The sequence below is a fragment of the Anomaloglossus baeobatrachus genome, chromosome 6 (genome assembly GCF_048569485.1).
Source record: "Anomaloglossus baeobatrachus isolate aAnoBae1 chromosome 6, aAnoBae1.hap1, whole genome shotgun sequence".
NCBI classification, from domain to species: Eukaryota; Metazoa; Chordata; class Amphibia; order Anura; family Aromobatidae; genus Anomaloglossus; species Anomaloglossus baeobatrachus.
This window is the reverse complement of record NC_134358.1, coordinates 48,722,507-48,737,757: the sequence shown is the minus strand read 5'-3', so window position 1 is coordinate 48,737,757 and position 15,251 is coordinate 48,722,507. Positions and strand designations below refer to the sequence as shown.

The 15,251-nt window shown below is 47.6% G+C and overlaps 1 protein-coding gene across 1 annotated transcript in view; it reads left to right on the top strand.

Annotated features, from left to right (window-relative positions):
* The window catches only part of MTBP (MDM2 binding protein), a 182,245-nt gene that overhangs the window by 140,601 nt on the left and 26,393 nt on the right, over window positions 1–15,251 (top strand). Inside the window, exons 17-19 of the mRNA XM_075352905.1 lie at window positions 8,241–8,336; window positions 11,569–11,826; window positions 13,607–13,844. Of these exons, the coding sequence (XP_075209020.1) occupies window positions 8,241–8,336; window positions 11,569–11,826; window positions 13,607–13,844 (592 nt within the window). The remainder of the gene's footprint in view (window positions 1–8,240; window positions 8,337–11,568; window positions 11,827–13,606; window positions 13,845–15,251) is intronic.

Sequence of the window (15,251 nt, the reverse complement as noted above, 5' to 3'; positions counted from 1 at the left end):
TCCGACCCGGTGCTGCTTCGCCAGCCGGAGTCAGGAGAGGTAGCGACCCAGGCTGAGACGCTTGTAAGTTCTGCCCCGGTGACAGGGACGGACTTTGCAGTTTTTGCAGATAATATGTCTGTATCTATGGCAAAAATCCTTGAGACCTTGCAATCTATGCATGGGGCTCAGTCTCTGGGCACGGCGAGGCCTCTGTCCTCAGGTCCCCCTTACTTGGAATGTATCCAGCCCACAGGGGGGTCCCCGGCTTCACAGGCCGAGGATTATGACTCAGATGATGGCCCCAGCCACCCTAAGCGAGCTCGCTGGGAAAGACCCTCGACGTCTTCACACTGCTCAGGGTCTCAGCGCAATCAGTCTCCCTGTGATGTGTCTGATGAGAGTGATCAGGAATCCACTCCTGGAACCCCTCTCAACCTGGATACCCCGGATGGGGATGCCATGGTAGACGACCTTATCTCAGCCATAAATAGGCTGTTGGATATTTCTCCCCCAGCCCCTTCAGCAGAAGAGGCGGCTGCGGAGCAGGAAAAGTTTCGTTTCCTTTATCCTAAGCGTAAATTGAGTGCTTTGTTAGATCACTCTGACTTCAGAGAATCAATCCAGAAGCACGACGCTCACCCAGAAAGGCGTTTCTCTAAACGATCTAAAGATACGCGTTTCCCTTTCCCCCCTGAGGTGGTCAAGCGCTGGACACAGTGTCCAAAGGTAGACCCCCCGATTTCCAAACTTGCAGCTAGATCCATAGTTGCAGTGGAGGATGGCGCTTCACTTAAAGATGCCAATGACAGACAGATGGACCTTTGGTTAAAATCTGTCTATGAAGCTATCGGCGCGTCGTTTGCTCCGGCATTCGCAGCCGTATGGGCACTCCAGGCTATTTCAGCTGGCTTAGCAAAAGTGGATGCTATCATGCATCCAGCAGTGCCGCAAGTGGCGCACCTTACCACGCAGATGTCGGCGTTTGCGTCTTACGCTATCAATGCGGTCCTAGAATCTACCAGTCGCACCTCAATGGCATCCGCCAATTCGGTAGTTTTGCGCAGAGCCTTGTGGTTAAAGGACTGGAAAGCAGATGCTGGTTCCAAAAAATGTTTAACCAGTTTGCCTTTGTCTAGAGAGAGACTGTTTGGCGAGCCATTGGCTGACATCATTAAGCAGTCCAAGGGTAAAGACTCCTCTTTACCACAACCCAGAACACCCAAACCTCAGCAGAAAAAGTGGCAGCAGAGGTTTCAGTCCTTTCGAGGTTCGGGCAAGACACCATTTACCTCGTCCAAAGGGACTCAGAGGACGCAAAGAAACTCAGATTCGTGGCGGACTCACGCACGCCCCAAGAAAGCAAATGGAGGTACCGCTTCCAAAGCGACTACCTCATGACTTCCAGCCCCCCCCCTCCGCATCGCCGGTCGGGGGCAGGCTCTCCCGCTTTTCCGGCATTTGGATGTCACAGGTCAAAGACCGGTGGGTGACGGACATTTTGTCTCGCGGGTACAGAATCGAGTTCAATTCTCGTCCTCCAGCTCGGTTCTTCAGAACCTCCCCACGTCCAGACCGAGCAGATGCTCTGCTGCAGGCGGTGGACTCCCTAAGAGCGGAAGGAGTGGTGATCCCAGTCCCTCCTCAGGAACAAGGGCAAGGGTTTTACTCCAATCTCTTTGTGGTTCCAAAAAAGGACGGCTCGTTCCGTCCTGTTCTGGACCTAAAACGGCTCAACAAACATGTGCACGCCAGGAGGTTCCGGATGGAAACCCTCCGCTCTGTCATTGCCTCAATGTCCAGAGGAGACTTCCTTGCCTCAATAGACATCAAAGATGCTTATCTCCACGTGCCAATTGCTGCAGAACATCAACGTTTTCTACGATTTGTGATAGGAGACGACCATTTTCAGTTCGTAGCTCTTCCATTTGGTCTGGCGACAGCCCCACGGGTCTTCACCAAGATCATGGCGGCGGTGGTAGCAGTCTTGCACTCTCAGGGACACTCGGTGATTCCTTACCTAGACGACTTATTGGTCAAAGCTCCCTCTCAGGAGGCATGCCAACTCAGCCTGAATGCTACGCTGGAGACTCTACAGTCTTTCGGATGGATCATCAACTTTCCAAAGTCGATCCTATCACCGACTCAGTCACTAACGTATCTTGGCATGGAGTTTCATACTCTAGCAGCGATAGTGAAGCTTCCGCTGGACAAGCAGCGGTCACTACAGACAGGGGTGCAATCTCTCCTGCAGGGCCAGTTGCATCCCTTGCGGCGCCTCATGCATTTCCTAGGGAAGATGGTGGCAGCCATGGAAGCAGTTCCCTTTGCGCAGTTTCATCTGCGCCCACTTCAATGGGACATTCTCCGCCAATGGGACGGGAAGTCAACGTCCCTGGACAGGAAAGTCTCGCTTTCCCAGACGGCCAAAGACTCTCTACAATGGTGGCTCCTTCCCACATCATTGTCTCAGGGAAGATCCTTCCTGCCTCCATCCTGGGCAGTAGTCACGACAGATGCGAGTCTGTCAGGGTGGGGAGCAGTATTTCTCCACCACAGGGCTCAGGGGACGTGGACTCCGCAGGAGTCCACCCTTCAGATCAATGTTCTGGAGATCAGAGCAGTGTATCTTGCTCTACTGGCCTTCCAACAGTGGCTGGAAGGAAAGCAGATCCGAATCCAATCGGACAACTCCACAGCGGTGGCATACATCAACCACCAAGGAGGGACGCGCAGTCGGCAAGCCTTCCAAGAAGTCCGGCGCATTCTAATGTGGGTGGAGGACAGAGCATCCACCATATCCGCGGTTCACATCCCAGGCGTAGAAAACTGGGAAGCAGACTTCCTCAGTCGCCAGGGCATGGACGCAGGGGAATGGTCCCTTCACCCGGACGTGTTTCAGGAAATCTGTCGCCGCTGGGGAGTGCCGGACGTCGACCTAATGGCATCCCGGCACAACAACAAGGTCCCGGCATTCATGGCGAGGTCGCGCGATCAAAGAGCTCTGGCGGCAGACGCCTTGGTTCAAGATTGGTCGCAGTTTCAGCTCCCATACGTGTTTCCGCCTCTGGCGCTCTTGCCCAGAGTGCTACGCAAGATCAGATCCGAGTGCAGCCGCGTCATACTCGTCGCTCCAGACTGGCCGAGGAGGTCGTGGTATCCGGATCTGTGGCATCTCACGATCGGTCGACCGTGGTCACTGCCAGACCGACCAGACTTACTGTCCCAAGGGCCGTTTTTCCATCAGAATTCTGCGGCCCTGAACCTGACTGTGTGGCCATTGAGTCCTGGATCCTAGCATCTGCTGGATTATCTCAGGGAGTCATTGCCACAATGAGACAAGCTAGAAAGTCGAATTCGGCTAAGATCTACCACAGAACGTGGAAGATTTTCTTGTCCTGGTGCTCTGCTCAGGGAGTGTCTCCCTGGCCATTTGCATTGCCCAAGTTTCTTTCCTTCCTGCAATCGGGGTTAGAAAAGGGCTTGTCGCTCAGCTCCCTTAAAGGGCAAGTTTCGGCACTATCCGTGTTTTTTCAGAAGCGTCTAGCACGTCTTCCTAAGGTGCGCACGTTCCTGCAGGGGGTCTGTCATATTGTGCCCCCGTACAAGCGACCGTTAGATCCATGGGATCTGAACAGGGTACTAGTTGCTCTCCAGAAACCGCCCTTCGAGCCTCTGAAGGAAGTTTCCTTTTCTCGGCTGTCGCAGAAAGTGGCGTTTCTTGTTGCAATCACATCGCTTCGGCGAGTGTCTGAGCTGGCAGCTCTGTCATCTAAGGCTCCCTTCCTGGTGTTCCACCAGGACAAGGTTGTGCTGCGCCCCATTCCGGAGTTTCTCCCTAAGGTCGTATCCTCTTTTCATCTTAATCAGGATATTTCCTTGCCTTCTTTTTGCCCTCATCCGGTTCACCGGTATGAAAAGGCCTTACGTTTGCTAGATCTGGTGAGAGCACTCAGAATCTACATTTCCCGCACGGCGCCCATACGCCGTGCCGATGCACTTTTCGTCCTTGTCGCTGGTCCGCGCAAGGGGTTGCAGGCTTCTAAAGCCACCCTGGCTCGATGGATCAAAGAACCAATTCTAGAGGCCTACCGTTCTGCGGGGCTTCCGGTTCCTTCAGGGCTAAAAGCCCACTCAACCAGAGCCGTGGGTGCGTCCTGGGCATTACGTCACCAGGCTTCGGCTCAACAGGTGTGCCAGGCAGCTACCTGGTCCAGTCTGCACACTTTCACCAAGCATTATCAGGTGCATACCTATGCTTCGGCGGATGCCAGCTTAGGTAGAAGAGTCCTGCAGGCGGCAGTGACACCCCCGTAGGGGAGGGCTGTTTTGCAGCTCTAACATGAGGTATTTCTTTACCCACCCAGGGACAGCTTTTGGACGTCCCAATCGTCTGGGTCTCCCAATAGAGCGCTGAAGAAGAAGGGAATTTTGTTACTTACCGTAAATTCCTTTTCTTCTAGCTCTTATTGGGAGACCCAGCACCCGCCCTGTTGTCCTTCGGGATGTTTTTTGTTGTTTGCGGGTACACATGTTGTTCATGTTGAACGGTTTTTCAGTTCTCCGATGTTATTCGGAGTTAATTTGTTTAAACCAGTTATTGGCTTCCTCCTTCTTGCTTTGGCACTAAAACTGGAGAACCCGTGATACCACGGGGGGGTATAGCCAGAGGGGGAGGGGCCTTGCACTTTTAATGTAGTGCTTTGTGTGGCCTCCAGAGGGCAGTAGCTATACCCCAATCGTCTGGGTCTCCCAATAAGAGCTAGAAGAAAAGGAATTTACGGTAAGTAACAAAATTCCCTTCTTTATTGTTTTTTTTTTTTATGTACAAAGAATTTAGATAAAAACTTGATTGTTGCCCTTTATTTTCTGGTGTCCTGTGTAATCTACAGCCAAATTTCAGTCTTGCTGCTGCACCGTGGTTTCATCATAATAATGCAACATATGCTGCAGAGTCCTTTATAATGGTCCCAATTACGGAGGAGGGAGCGCACCCGAGCGACTGAGGGGATGACGCACAGTGCGCTCTTTATGTGAAAACCACTGTGCGCCATCCCATCCGCCCACCTGTTCTCTTCCCTCTTCAATTCTGTATATAAAAAAGTAGCTCTGTACATAATTAACATACTTTTCGGATTATAAGACACACTTTTTAGTAAAGATGACAACATCTTGCTAAAATGTATGTGCACCTTCTAGTCTGCAGTCAGTAAGGTCAGTGGTGCCAAACCTCCCGGGCTGCTTCCTTAAGTCACAGGGCAGAGCATTCATAGGTGCAGTGCTCCCATCGCAGGAGCGGAGTTGGTAGCAGGTGTGGTGAAGCTTAAGCGCACATGGGGGTTAATAGACTGGATCTTTGGTGCCCCGGCTGACACGACACGCATGTAGATAGAAAGTTGATTTACTTTTTACTGACGATCCTGCATTTCCACGTGTAGCGGTCTGTACACCATGTAGCATACATATGGGATGCCGTCCTCCTTTGCCACATTATCTTTAGCAAGAAGTACAGTGGAACCTTGGATTATGAGCAGAATTGGTTCCGTGTTGTGATCCAGTGACCAACGAGGATCAGTAAAAGAGCAATAACTCGGAAACCCAGAAAATAACCAGAGTGGCTGGAACCTTAACGGACTGCAGACCTAATACTGACACACAACTAGAAGTAGCCGTGGGACAAGCCTACGATAACCTAGTCGCCGCGACACAGCCGGAGAACTAAATATTCTGAGAGAAATGTAGAAAAGCTAATCTGCCTTGGAGTAATCCCCAAAGATATAGATAGCCACCCCCCCCATGTAAAGATTACGGTGATATGGGAAAACACAATACGTAGCTAGAGAACAGAGTCAGCAAAGATGAGGCCCAAAATTATCTGCATAGGAAAGAGCCACTGACTGCAGCCGTAAAAACCCTAATAAATACCAGCACGCCTGACATGGAAAAATACTGAGCCTGAACAGGCTCTCCCCTGCTATATCAGTACTTTGGTGTTACTGGGATCCAAGAAAAACATTGATATGGAGAGGGGACTGAATATTGTACCAAGCATGACAAAACGCAATACATAGCAGAACATGGAGCAAGGTACACAGATACTCCCAGCAGGAAATAATCCAATTCCACCAGGAACTCCACACAGGCAAAATAACAAGGAAGTGAAAAACCATAAGCAAAGGTACAAGGACCAACTTATCTGAGAGGAGTTCTGGTAGACACAGAGGATAGGGCTGGTTTCAGAAAGTCCTTAGAACACAGGAAATACAATTGAGCACCGGCAAGGAACAAAGGGAAGCTACATAGTTATATAGGCCCAAACCAAAGGGCCTGATTGCAAATCCTACTCAGCTGTCCAGTTTCCACTCAGCAAGTGAACTGCACTACCAGCACTGACCACAAGAGGGAGCCCCAAACTGTAATCTAATTCAAATGTATTCACAACATTTCCGGGAGTTCGCTCTTAAACCAAGTTACTTATATCAAAGCCGATTTTCCCATAGGAAATAATTGAAACGCAGAAAATTCGTTCCACAACACAAAAATATTTACTGTATTTATAGAAACTTATTACAGTAATACAAAATACTGTCCTGTATTCATATAAAAATATTACAGTACACTAATACAAAATACTGTACAATAAATATATAAAGCAATTAAACTGCACATTAACTTGGAAAAGAATTATTGGCATGCAGGAGGTACACTATAGAGAGAAAAAAATTCTGTATAACTATGACAACCTTCATTCTAGTACAATACACAAAAAAACAGAACTAAGCCAAATATGGGGTAGGAATAGGAATAGTGCACAGGCAGATTACAGTACAAGGAATGACAAAGTACAATGCTGTATCCACAAATGCAAATTGATAGACATGCTATATAGTATACTAGCTGTACTACCCGGCTTCGCCCGGGTTAATAACTGCTGTTAACAAAATAGAATGTATTAACAAAAATGTATTCTGCACACAAAACAAATATAAATGTAATTATTAAATTGTTTATTTAAATTGGCCAAGTAATGTGAAGTAATCTTCTACTCCTTATTCGAGAGCCTAACATTCCCGGGATAGAATGTATAAATAGAATGTATTAACGCCCGGGATAGTAAAGGTCTCTCTGTTTCTCTCCCATTCTCTGTCTCCCCCTCTGTATATATCTGTCTGTGTCTCTCTCTCTCTCTCTATCTCTCTTTCCCTGTCTGTCTCTGACTGTCTGTCTCTTTCTCAGTCTGTCTCAATCTCTTTCCCTGTCTGTCTGTCTCTTTCCCTGTGTCTTTCCCTCTCTTTCCCTGTCTCTTTCCCTCTGTCTGTTTGTCTCTTTACCTGTCTTTATCTGTCCCTTTCCCTCTCTTTCCCTGTCTGTCTGTTTCCCTGTGTCTGTCTGTCTGTGTCTGTCTCTTAACCTGTCTCTCCCTTTCCCTCTTTCCCTATCAGTCTGTCTTTGTCTGTGTCTGTCTCTTTGTGTCTGTCTCTTTCCCTGTCTGTCTCTTTCTCTGGCTGCATTGTGACACGCAAACATTCCATATAAGGGCGTGGCTGCGCATTTTTCTGAAGTTCTGGCTGCACTGTGGCTCCCAGCTCCATTCGCTTTAATGGAGGCAGGTTTTTTGGTGAATAACTGTAAAGCGCGGGGTTAAAATTTCCCCTCAAAACATAGTCTGACGCTCTCGGGTTCCAGAAGTGAGTGTGCAAAATTTTGTGGCTGTAGCTGCGATGCTGCAGATGCCAATCCCGGACATACGGACATACGGACATACATACATACATACATACACACATACACACATACACACATACACACATACACACATACACACATACACACACACACACACACACATTCAGCTTTATATATTACTGTGCTGTACAATGGTATACAGTATACAGTACATATGTACAGAACGTTACCCCCAGAGCGGGTCAGAGTGTGGTGAAAGGACAGAACTGGACGTGTGCACGGTGAGGATTTGCTCTTATTGCAAAGCATTGCTCTTAAACCAAGTTACAAAATTGTAAGAAGCTTTGCTTGTCTTGCAAAACGCTCTCAAACCAAGTTACTCTTAATCCAAGGTTCCCCTGTGCATAATACTTTCTCTCCGGAGGTGGAGCTGCAGGAATCGCACTCTTGGTGACATGGAGTACGCCGGATCACTGGGGATCCCTGTGCTGCTAGTCCTTGTGTAAGACCATTATACCTACAGGTAATATATGTTCCTGACTTTCTCTCCCTTTTTTTTCTTTTGTTTCTTGCAGTAATAACACTTTTGTGTTAACCCCGGAACTTACCCCTCGGAAGCTGAGATCTCTGCCTTTCGATAAAGCCTCGGAGTGTCATTACCATGGACTGGAGTAAGTAACATCCTGACAATTCCACAATTCGGTCCCCCCCCCAAAGCTTCCACTGACTCGTCCCAGTCTATCAGCAGGTGTCAAGAAATCCAAACTTGCTGGGCACTGGTGGATCACACCACCATCGTAAGAAATACTGTTATTTTGTGATGCAGCTTCATAATACTCAATTTTTCGGGGGGTTTTGGTCCCATGCCTCGTGCTACTTCCAAAGGTCCTGTGATTTGAGCTAAAGACATCTACTGGACTTGAAATCTGTATTCATTCTCCCAACTGGTTTTGGTCCTTGGAATTTGGGATCTTAAAGCACCATTACAGCGTATTTATTTTTATTTTTTTATTTATTTATTTTTTTCTCCATTCTAGAGTGGTATCACTATGGTCTGTCCCCTGCTTGTAATGATATATCTACCAACCGTGTCTTTTGCTCTTCCCGGTGGTGCTCCACTCTGCCATCTTGTGACTGGCCAGAAATCTTAGCTAATTGTGACAATGTCTCAATGTAAGTCTACGTGAGCCTTGTTTTGGCTCCCATAGATTTACTGAAAAGTGACCACCTGTCCCTCCAGTAAGCATTGAAGTGATCCGACAGGTCACAACCAGGGAAGACTGGAGCGGTGCCAAGAAGAGATGACTGACTGCTAAGTACTTTAGGGGCAGTGAACATACATCAGTGATAGCACTGTGGCGGGGTAATATAACAAAAAAAAATGTCCGAATGGTACTTAAAAGGGCATTTTCAGTTTCAAAAAGTCTTTCCTAGCTGCAGTATGTTTAAAAAAAAAAAAAAACCTAAACTGTGCTTTTCTTACCCTCCCCAGGTCTAAGAGTTTCCGCCACTGCTTCCATTTACTGTTATTGTCTGCAGTGCTGATATCACGTCATCAGCGCTGCAGCCAATCACTGACCTTAAGGGTATGTGCGCACGCTGTTTTTTTGATGCAGTGTTTTTGTGCTTTTTTTGGCCGCTAAAAATGCTCCCTCGGCAAAAAACGCATCGGTAAAATGCATGCGTATTTTGCTGCGTTTTTGATCTTTGTGTTTTTCCAATTTCCATGGGAGAAAAACGCAGAAAAGAATTGACATGTCCATTTTTTTTTTTTTTTTTTAAAGCTCAAACGCAGCTTAAAAAAAAATTGTGTGCGGACTGCAAAAATGAAAACTCATAGACTTTGCTGGGGAAGCCAAGTCAAGCAGTTTTGAGGCCAAAAACGCACCCGAAAAACGCGCAAAAATGCCACGAAAAATGCATTGTGCGCACATAACCTAACAGAGCCCAAGGTCACTGATTGTTTGAGATCTGGTCTCTAGTGACCTCCAGAGCCCTGATCACTGGTATGACCGCTGAAGCTTCCCCACAAAAATCAGCCTGCACCCCCACTTACAGGCAGTGTACTTTCATGCAGGGGGTCCCACTTTCTACCCCCTATTCACAATACTCTCATGAAGCGCTCCCACCAAACTCTCATCCAGCTTAAACATCCCTCTAAAAGTGGGGCAGTTCACAAAAGCCCTCCACGGAAGATTAAATAGAGCTGTGGAAATAAAAGCGCAGATAGGGTATTACCCCAATAATATGGGGGGGGTGAATACTCACCAGATGTAGTTGTGCAAGTCACAACTCCTTTACTCGCATGTAAAAATATGATCCAGGCTGCAGCCACCCGATGGCAGATAACAGAGAATAGTAGAGAGGGGTGATAATGCCGCGCCAAAAGATCACTTGTAAATGTCAGATTAACGTGTCTTTTATTATTGGCATAGGTCTACGCGTTTCAGGAGCTCTGCTCCCTTCTTCAGGACCGACAAGCATCAAAGAAACATCAAAACTTTTGCTGTTTCTTTGATGCTTGTCGGCGCGGCATTATCACCCCTCTCTCCATAGAAGATTGCTATTGCACCCAGTTTGCTGACCGACACAAGCCACAGGTTGGGGACCCCTGATGTAGTGGTACCCTAAATAGACTTTTATTGGTTTTGCCATCAAATACCATTAGTTCTGATTTATCACGTCTGTATTGAGGTAGGACTAGCGTTACAACATAAAATTGGGGAGAGTTTGGTGTTGGGAGATATTTTTGTGTATTTTATTTTAATTTGTCATTTTTCTATTTTTATGGTCTGTCCCTTTTTAAATCTCAAAAAGACCATTATGGGACCTTACATATCCCCCCTCATTCTTTAATAGTCCTTAAGTCATTGTACAGTGGAACCTTGGTTTACGAGTATAATCCATTCTGGGACTGTGCTTGTAAACCAAGTTACTCGTCTAGCAAAGCAAGATTTCCCATAGGAAACCATTGCAATGCAGACAATTCGTTCCACAACTTGTTCAATGTCCCAGCCTGGTCCCCTGTTGTGCCATTCCACGCGCACGCACGCACGCACACACACACACACACACTATGCTTACCTTCCGTTCCCCCGCCGGCCTCCTGGTTCTTGTAGTTCGCCGGTACAGGATGTGTCTCGGGTAACCATCGTGATCGATGCTGCCTTTGAGAAGCGGCTGACAGCGGAAGTTCCTCCATCTTCGCAATGGTTACCCAATACACATCCTGTACCGGCGAACTACAAGAACCAGGAGGCCGGTGAGGGAGCGGAAGGTAAGGTGAGCATAGTGTGTGTGTACGGACTGCAAGAGCGGGTCAGAGCGCGGTGAAAGTACGGAACCGGAAGTGTGTGCGGTATTTGCTCGTACAGCAAAGCATTGCTCGTAAAGTGAGTTACAAATTTACAGCAATCTTTGCTCGTATAGCAAAATACTCGCACACCAAGTTACTCGCAAACCGAGGTTCCACTGTATATCCACAAATAGACATTCACAGGACCATATATCAGCTGTATTTTCTGCTGTTACTGCTACAAATCCTGGCCAAACCATGGGTGTCCTGACTTAAATGAAGGGCATCATAGATATACATGTCAGTCCAGGAAGAATTGCAGCCATAATGTAGACCAAAAAACCTGCTCGTGTGAATACGTCTTGAGTGTAAAGCTTATTCTTAGAGCTACAGTTCACAGGACAGGAGGGCAATGTGCACAATCTGTCTAAAGGGCGAAAAAACCTAACGGGCACGTACATGACGGAGGCGTATAGTGGTCACTGTTGATGCTATTTGTGCAGTGGGCGGTTGGTACTTGTTTCAGTGACATTATTACTGTTGTTGCTCTTGTCACATTAATTCTTCCACACTCTGGTGTTTTAGAACTTTCTTTTTCTCCTGTTCAGATATTGCCTCGATGACAGAAAAGCCATAGATCGGGACGTAGCGGTTTCCGAACTGCAGTCTCGTCTAATTCGCTATGAAACCCAGACGACCTGCACGCGGGAATGTTGTCCGGTCCCGTTTGTGCTGAGCCCTCTCCCGTCCCCTGCGGTCCTGTCTGAGCCTGGAAGTGTGCCCGATGGAGAATCCCTACAAGGCAGCGACCCACTGAGGCTCAAACGCCGCCCCCGGGACCTGGATGGATTGATTGCAAGCAAAAGGTACGTTTAGTATTAGTGATTGATAGACTTTTATGGTAACGAGAGATACTTTAAAGGGCAAAGAGATGATCAGCTCGCCGGTCAGCTGTTCCACCGGTCTCTGTAGTGGTACTGTGCACGGAGAGGCTGGGCAACCTTGAAATCCGAGGAAAAGAAAACGAAATCCAGAGCAGACCTCAGAAGATTAAAAGGTCCATGTTTATTGGTAATCCATTAAAAAGTGTAAATCTGGTATACAGCAATAGAGGTCACAGAAATTGTTCATACAGCAGTAACATGGGACTACGCGTTTCAACTATCCGTCTTAATCATAGACAGTCGAAACACGTACTCCCATGCTACTGCTGTATGAACAATTTGTGACCTCTATTGCTGTATACCGGATTTACACTTTTTAATGGATTTCCAATAAACATGGACCTTTTAATCTTCTGAGGTCTACGCTGGATTTACTTTTTATTTTCCTTATACTTTAAAGGGAACCTGTCAGGTGCAATATGCACCCTGCACCACGAGCAATTCTGGATGCATATCTCTAATCCCTGTCTAACCGTCCCTGTATACACTAGCATAGATAAAGAAATCTTTAGAAAAAAGGTTTTTGTTACCGTATGCTAATGAGCGAGGGGACTAGTCCCCTGGGTGTTAGTTCCACGGCCAGTCGCCCCCATTAGCATGTTAGTACATCCCTGTGGGTGTGCGAACATGCTAATGAGTACACAGCATCACAGGATGATCTCACTCACCTCCCAATCGCATTCGGGGGATTTCGGCTCCGTGCGCATGGTCACGGGGTTTCGGTCATGCGCACTACTTCAGTTTGAAGCCAGGACGTGTACACCCGGATTCATAGTGCACATGACCGAAACTCCGGGGTCATGCGCACTAAGCCGAAATCCCCCATCGGACGCGATGACGGCAAAGAGGTGAGTGAGATCATCCTGTGATGCTGCGCATTCATTAGCATGTTAGTACGCTCACAAGAGTGTACGAACATGCTAATGGGGGCACCTAGCCATGGGAACTAACACCCAGGGGACTAGTCCCCTCACTCATTAGCATACGGTAAAAGATCTTTTGAAATACTTTTTCTAAAGATCTCTTTATCTATGCTAGTGTATACAGAGACCGTTAGACAGGGATTAGCAATATACACCCAGAACTGCTCATGGTTCTGGGTGGATATTGGACCTGACAGGTTCCCTTTAAAAGATTTGGTGTATAGTCTGATATATGGGAACCCCGGTGATGCCAATAATTGGGGTTGCCATGTTTCTACTCTTGGCAGTCAAGTATCTGTGCTTATGTTCCACAACTAAAGCCATGTAACCCCGAGGTGTTAGTGACCTGAAATGTAGACTGGGGAACTGTACACCGGTTATTATACTGGGATTTGTGTTGGGTGGTATATTGTCCCTTTAGTCTTCATTCCAGGTAGATGAACAGCTCAGCGCTGCATTATTATTGTTTCCGAATTAGTGGTGCGACCATTTCTGCAAAGTTCCAGGAGCAGTTCTTTAATATAACACTAGGCCGCATGTTGCTCGTGTTACTGTGAGCAGCCTGAATGGCCTATACGTGTTACCATGCCCTGCAGCGTCTCCGGACTTGTCCACCACTGAGCACATCTCTGATGTCATTGGCCTGTGATTACACAGGGAGCTGCCAGCAGAGGATCTTGATGATTTGACGTGGTGCAGTCAGTGCTCATTCTCCAGACTGAATGAATAGTTGTTGAAAATATTTAAAAACGTAACAATCTTTTGTTTCCATTTCTCAGGTTTGCCAAATCTGGAAGCTCGGACTCTTTACTGTCCCTGACTAGTGACAGCAGCATCCCCAACGCCGGCGCTAAAATAACCAGGCTTCAATCAGAAAGTATCGCCCCAGCATCCTCCGCCATCAGGCCAAGATCCAGAGATCGGGGGACATCGCTCGATGGTAAACCCATCCAGCCGAAGCAAAGCGCGAATCCTCCGAATGAGGTGAAGGAATCCAGATCGCAGAAACACAATCGGGTAAGATGCCGCAGGAGCTTTCTGTCCTGGCTCTTCAGATTAGACAGGGGTGACTTTAAGGGCTTGATTTATTAATGACTATTTTGCTCACCTTACATTCAGTTTGCAAAGTCGGCCATCTTTCCCAAATCACCATAACGTTGGCTGTCGGCCTGGCCGATCTCTCCTGCAACTCCCTGCCAGCGGCATTTCTTCCTGAGAATAAAAGGGATGGCCGTAGGAAAAGCCTAGTCTCCCACCCCAAACATCTGCTGGGGAAGAGTCTGGAGACCTTATACTCATTAGGTTGTCTGGTGAAGTGTGTGAGTGTCAAAGTCAAACTTAAAGGGGAATTTTGATGGAAAGCCGTTAGAGGATAATATACCGGTCACTGGGGTCCAAGCAATGGGGACCCCCAGTTACCCCCAACAAATTAGTTCATCTGAATGGCGCAAAGGCTGAGATTGCACAACTCATCCACTCAATTAATGGTCTATGGGACTTCAGTAGTTAGCTGAGGACTAAAGCAAACTTCCATTTCTGAATTCCTAAAATGTCTGCGGATGGAATCTAAAGGGGGCTTTATACGCTGTGACATCGCTAAGGATATATCATCGGGGTCACGGTGTTTGTGACGCACATCCGGCGTCGTTACCGACATCGCAGCATGTAACACCTCTGAGCGACCTAAAACGATCGCAAAAGAGGTAAAAATCGTTGGTATTGGAGAGGTCGCTCCAACACCAAATATCGTTGACAGGTCAGTAGCGAGGTTGTTTGTCGTTCCTGCGGCAGCACACATCGCTACGTGTGACACCGCAGTAACGAGGAACTTTACCGTACCTGCGGCCGCCGGCAATGAGGAAGGAAGGAAGGTGGGCGGGATGTTACTTCCCGCTCATCTCCGCCCCTCCTCAGCTATTGGGCGGTCACTTAGTGACGCCGCACGAACCGCCCCCTTAGAAAGGAGGCGGATCGCAATCCAGAGCAACGTCGCAGGTCAGGTAAGTATGTGTGACAGGTGTAAGCGATGTGCCCGTGACGCACAACCGACGGGGGCGGGTACGCACGCTAGCGATATCGGTACCGATATCGCTGTGTGTAAAGTACCCTTAAAACTGAAAAGGAAAAAGCGTGCATTGCCTCAGTACTAAGGTGAATACAAAAAAATATATGCCCTCGCTTATTTTATACTGATTTTGCATTACATCCTGTATTATACTCCAGAGCTGCGCTCACTATTCTGCCGCTGCAGTCACTGTGTACACACATTACTTATCCTGTACTGATCCTGAGTTACCTCCTGTATTATACTCCAGAGCTGCGCTCACTATTCTGCCGGTGCAGTCACTGTGTACACACATTACATTACTGATCCTGAGTTACCTCCTGTATTATCCTCCAGAGCTGCACTCACTATTCTGCTGG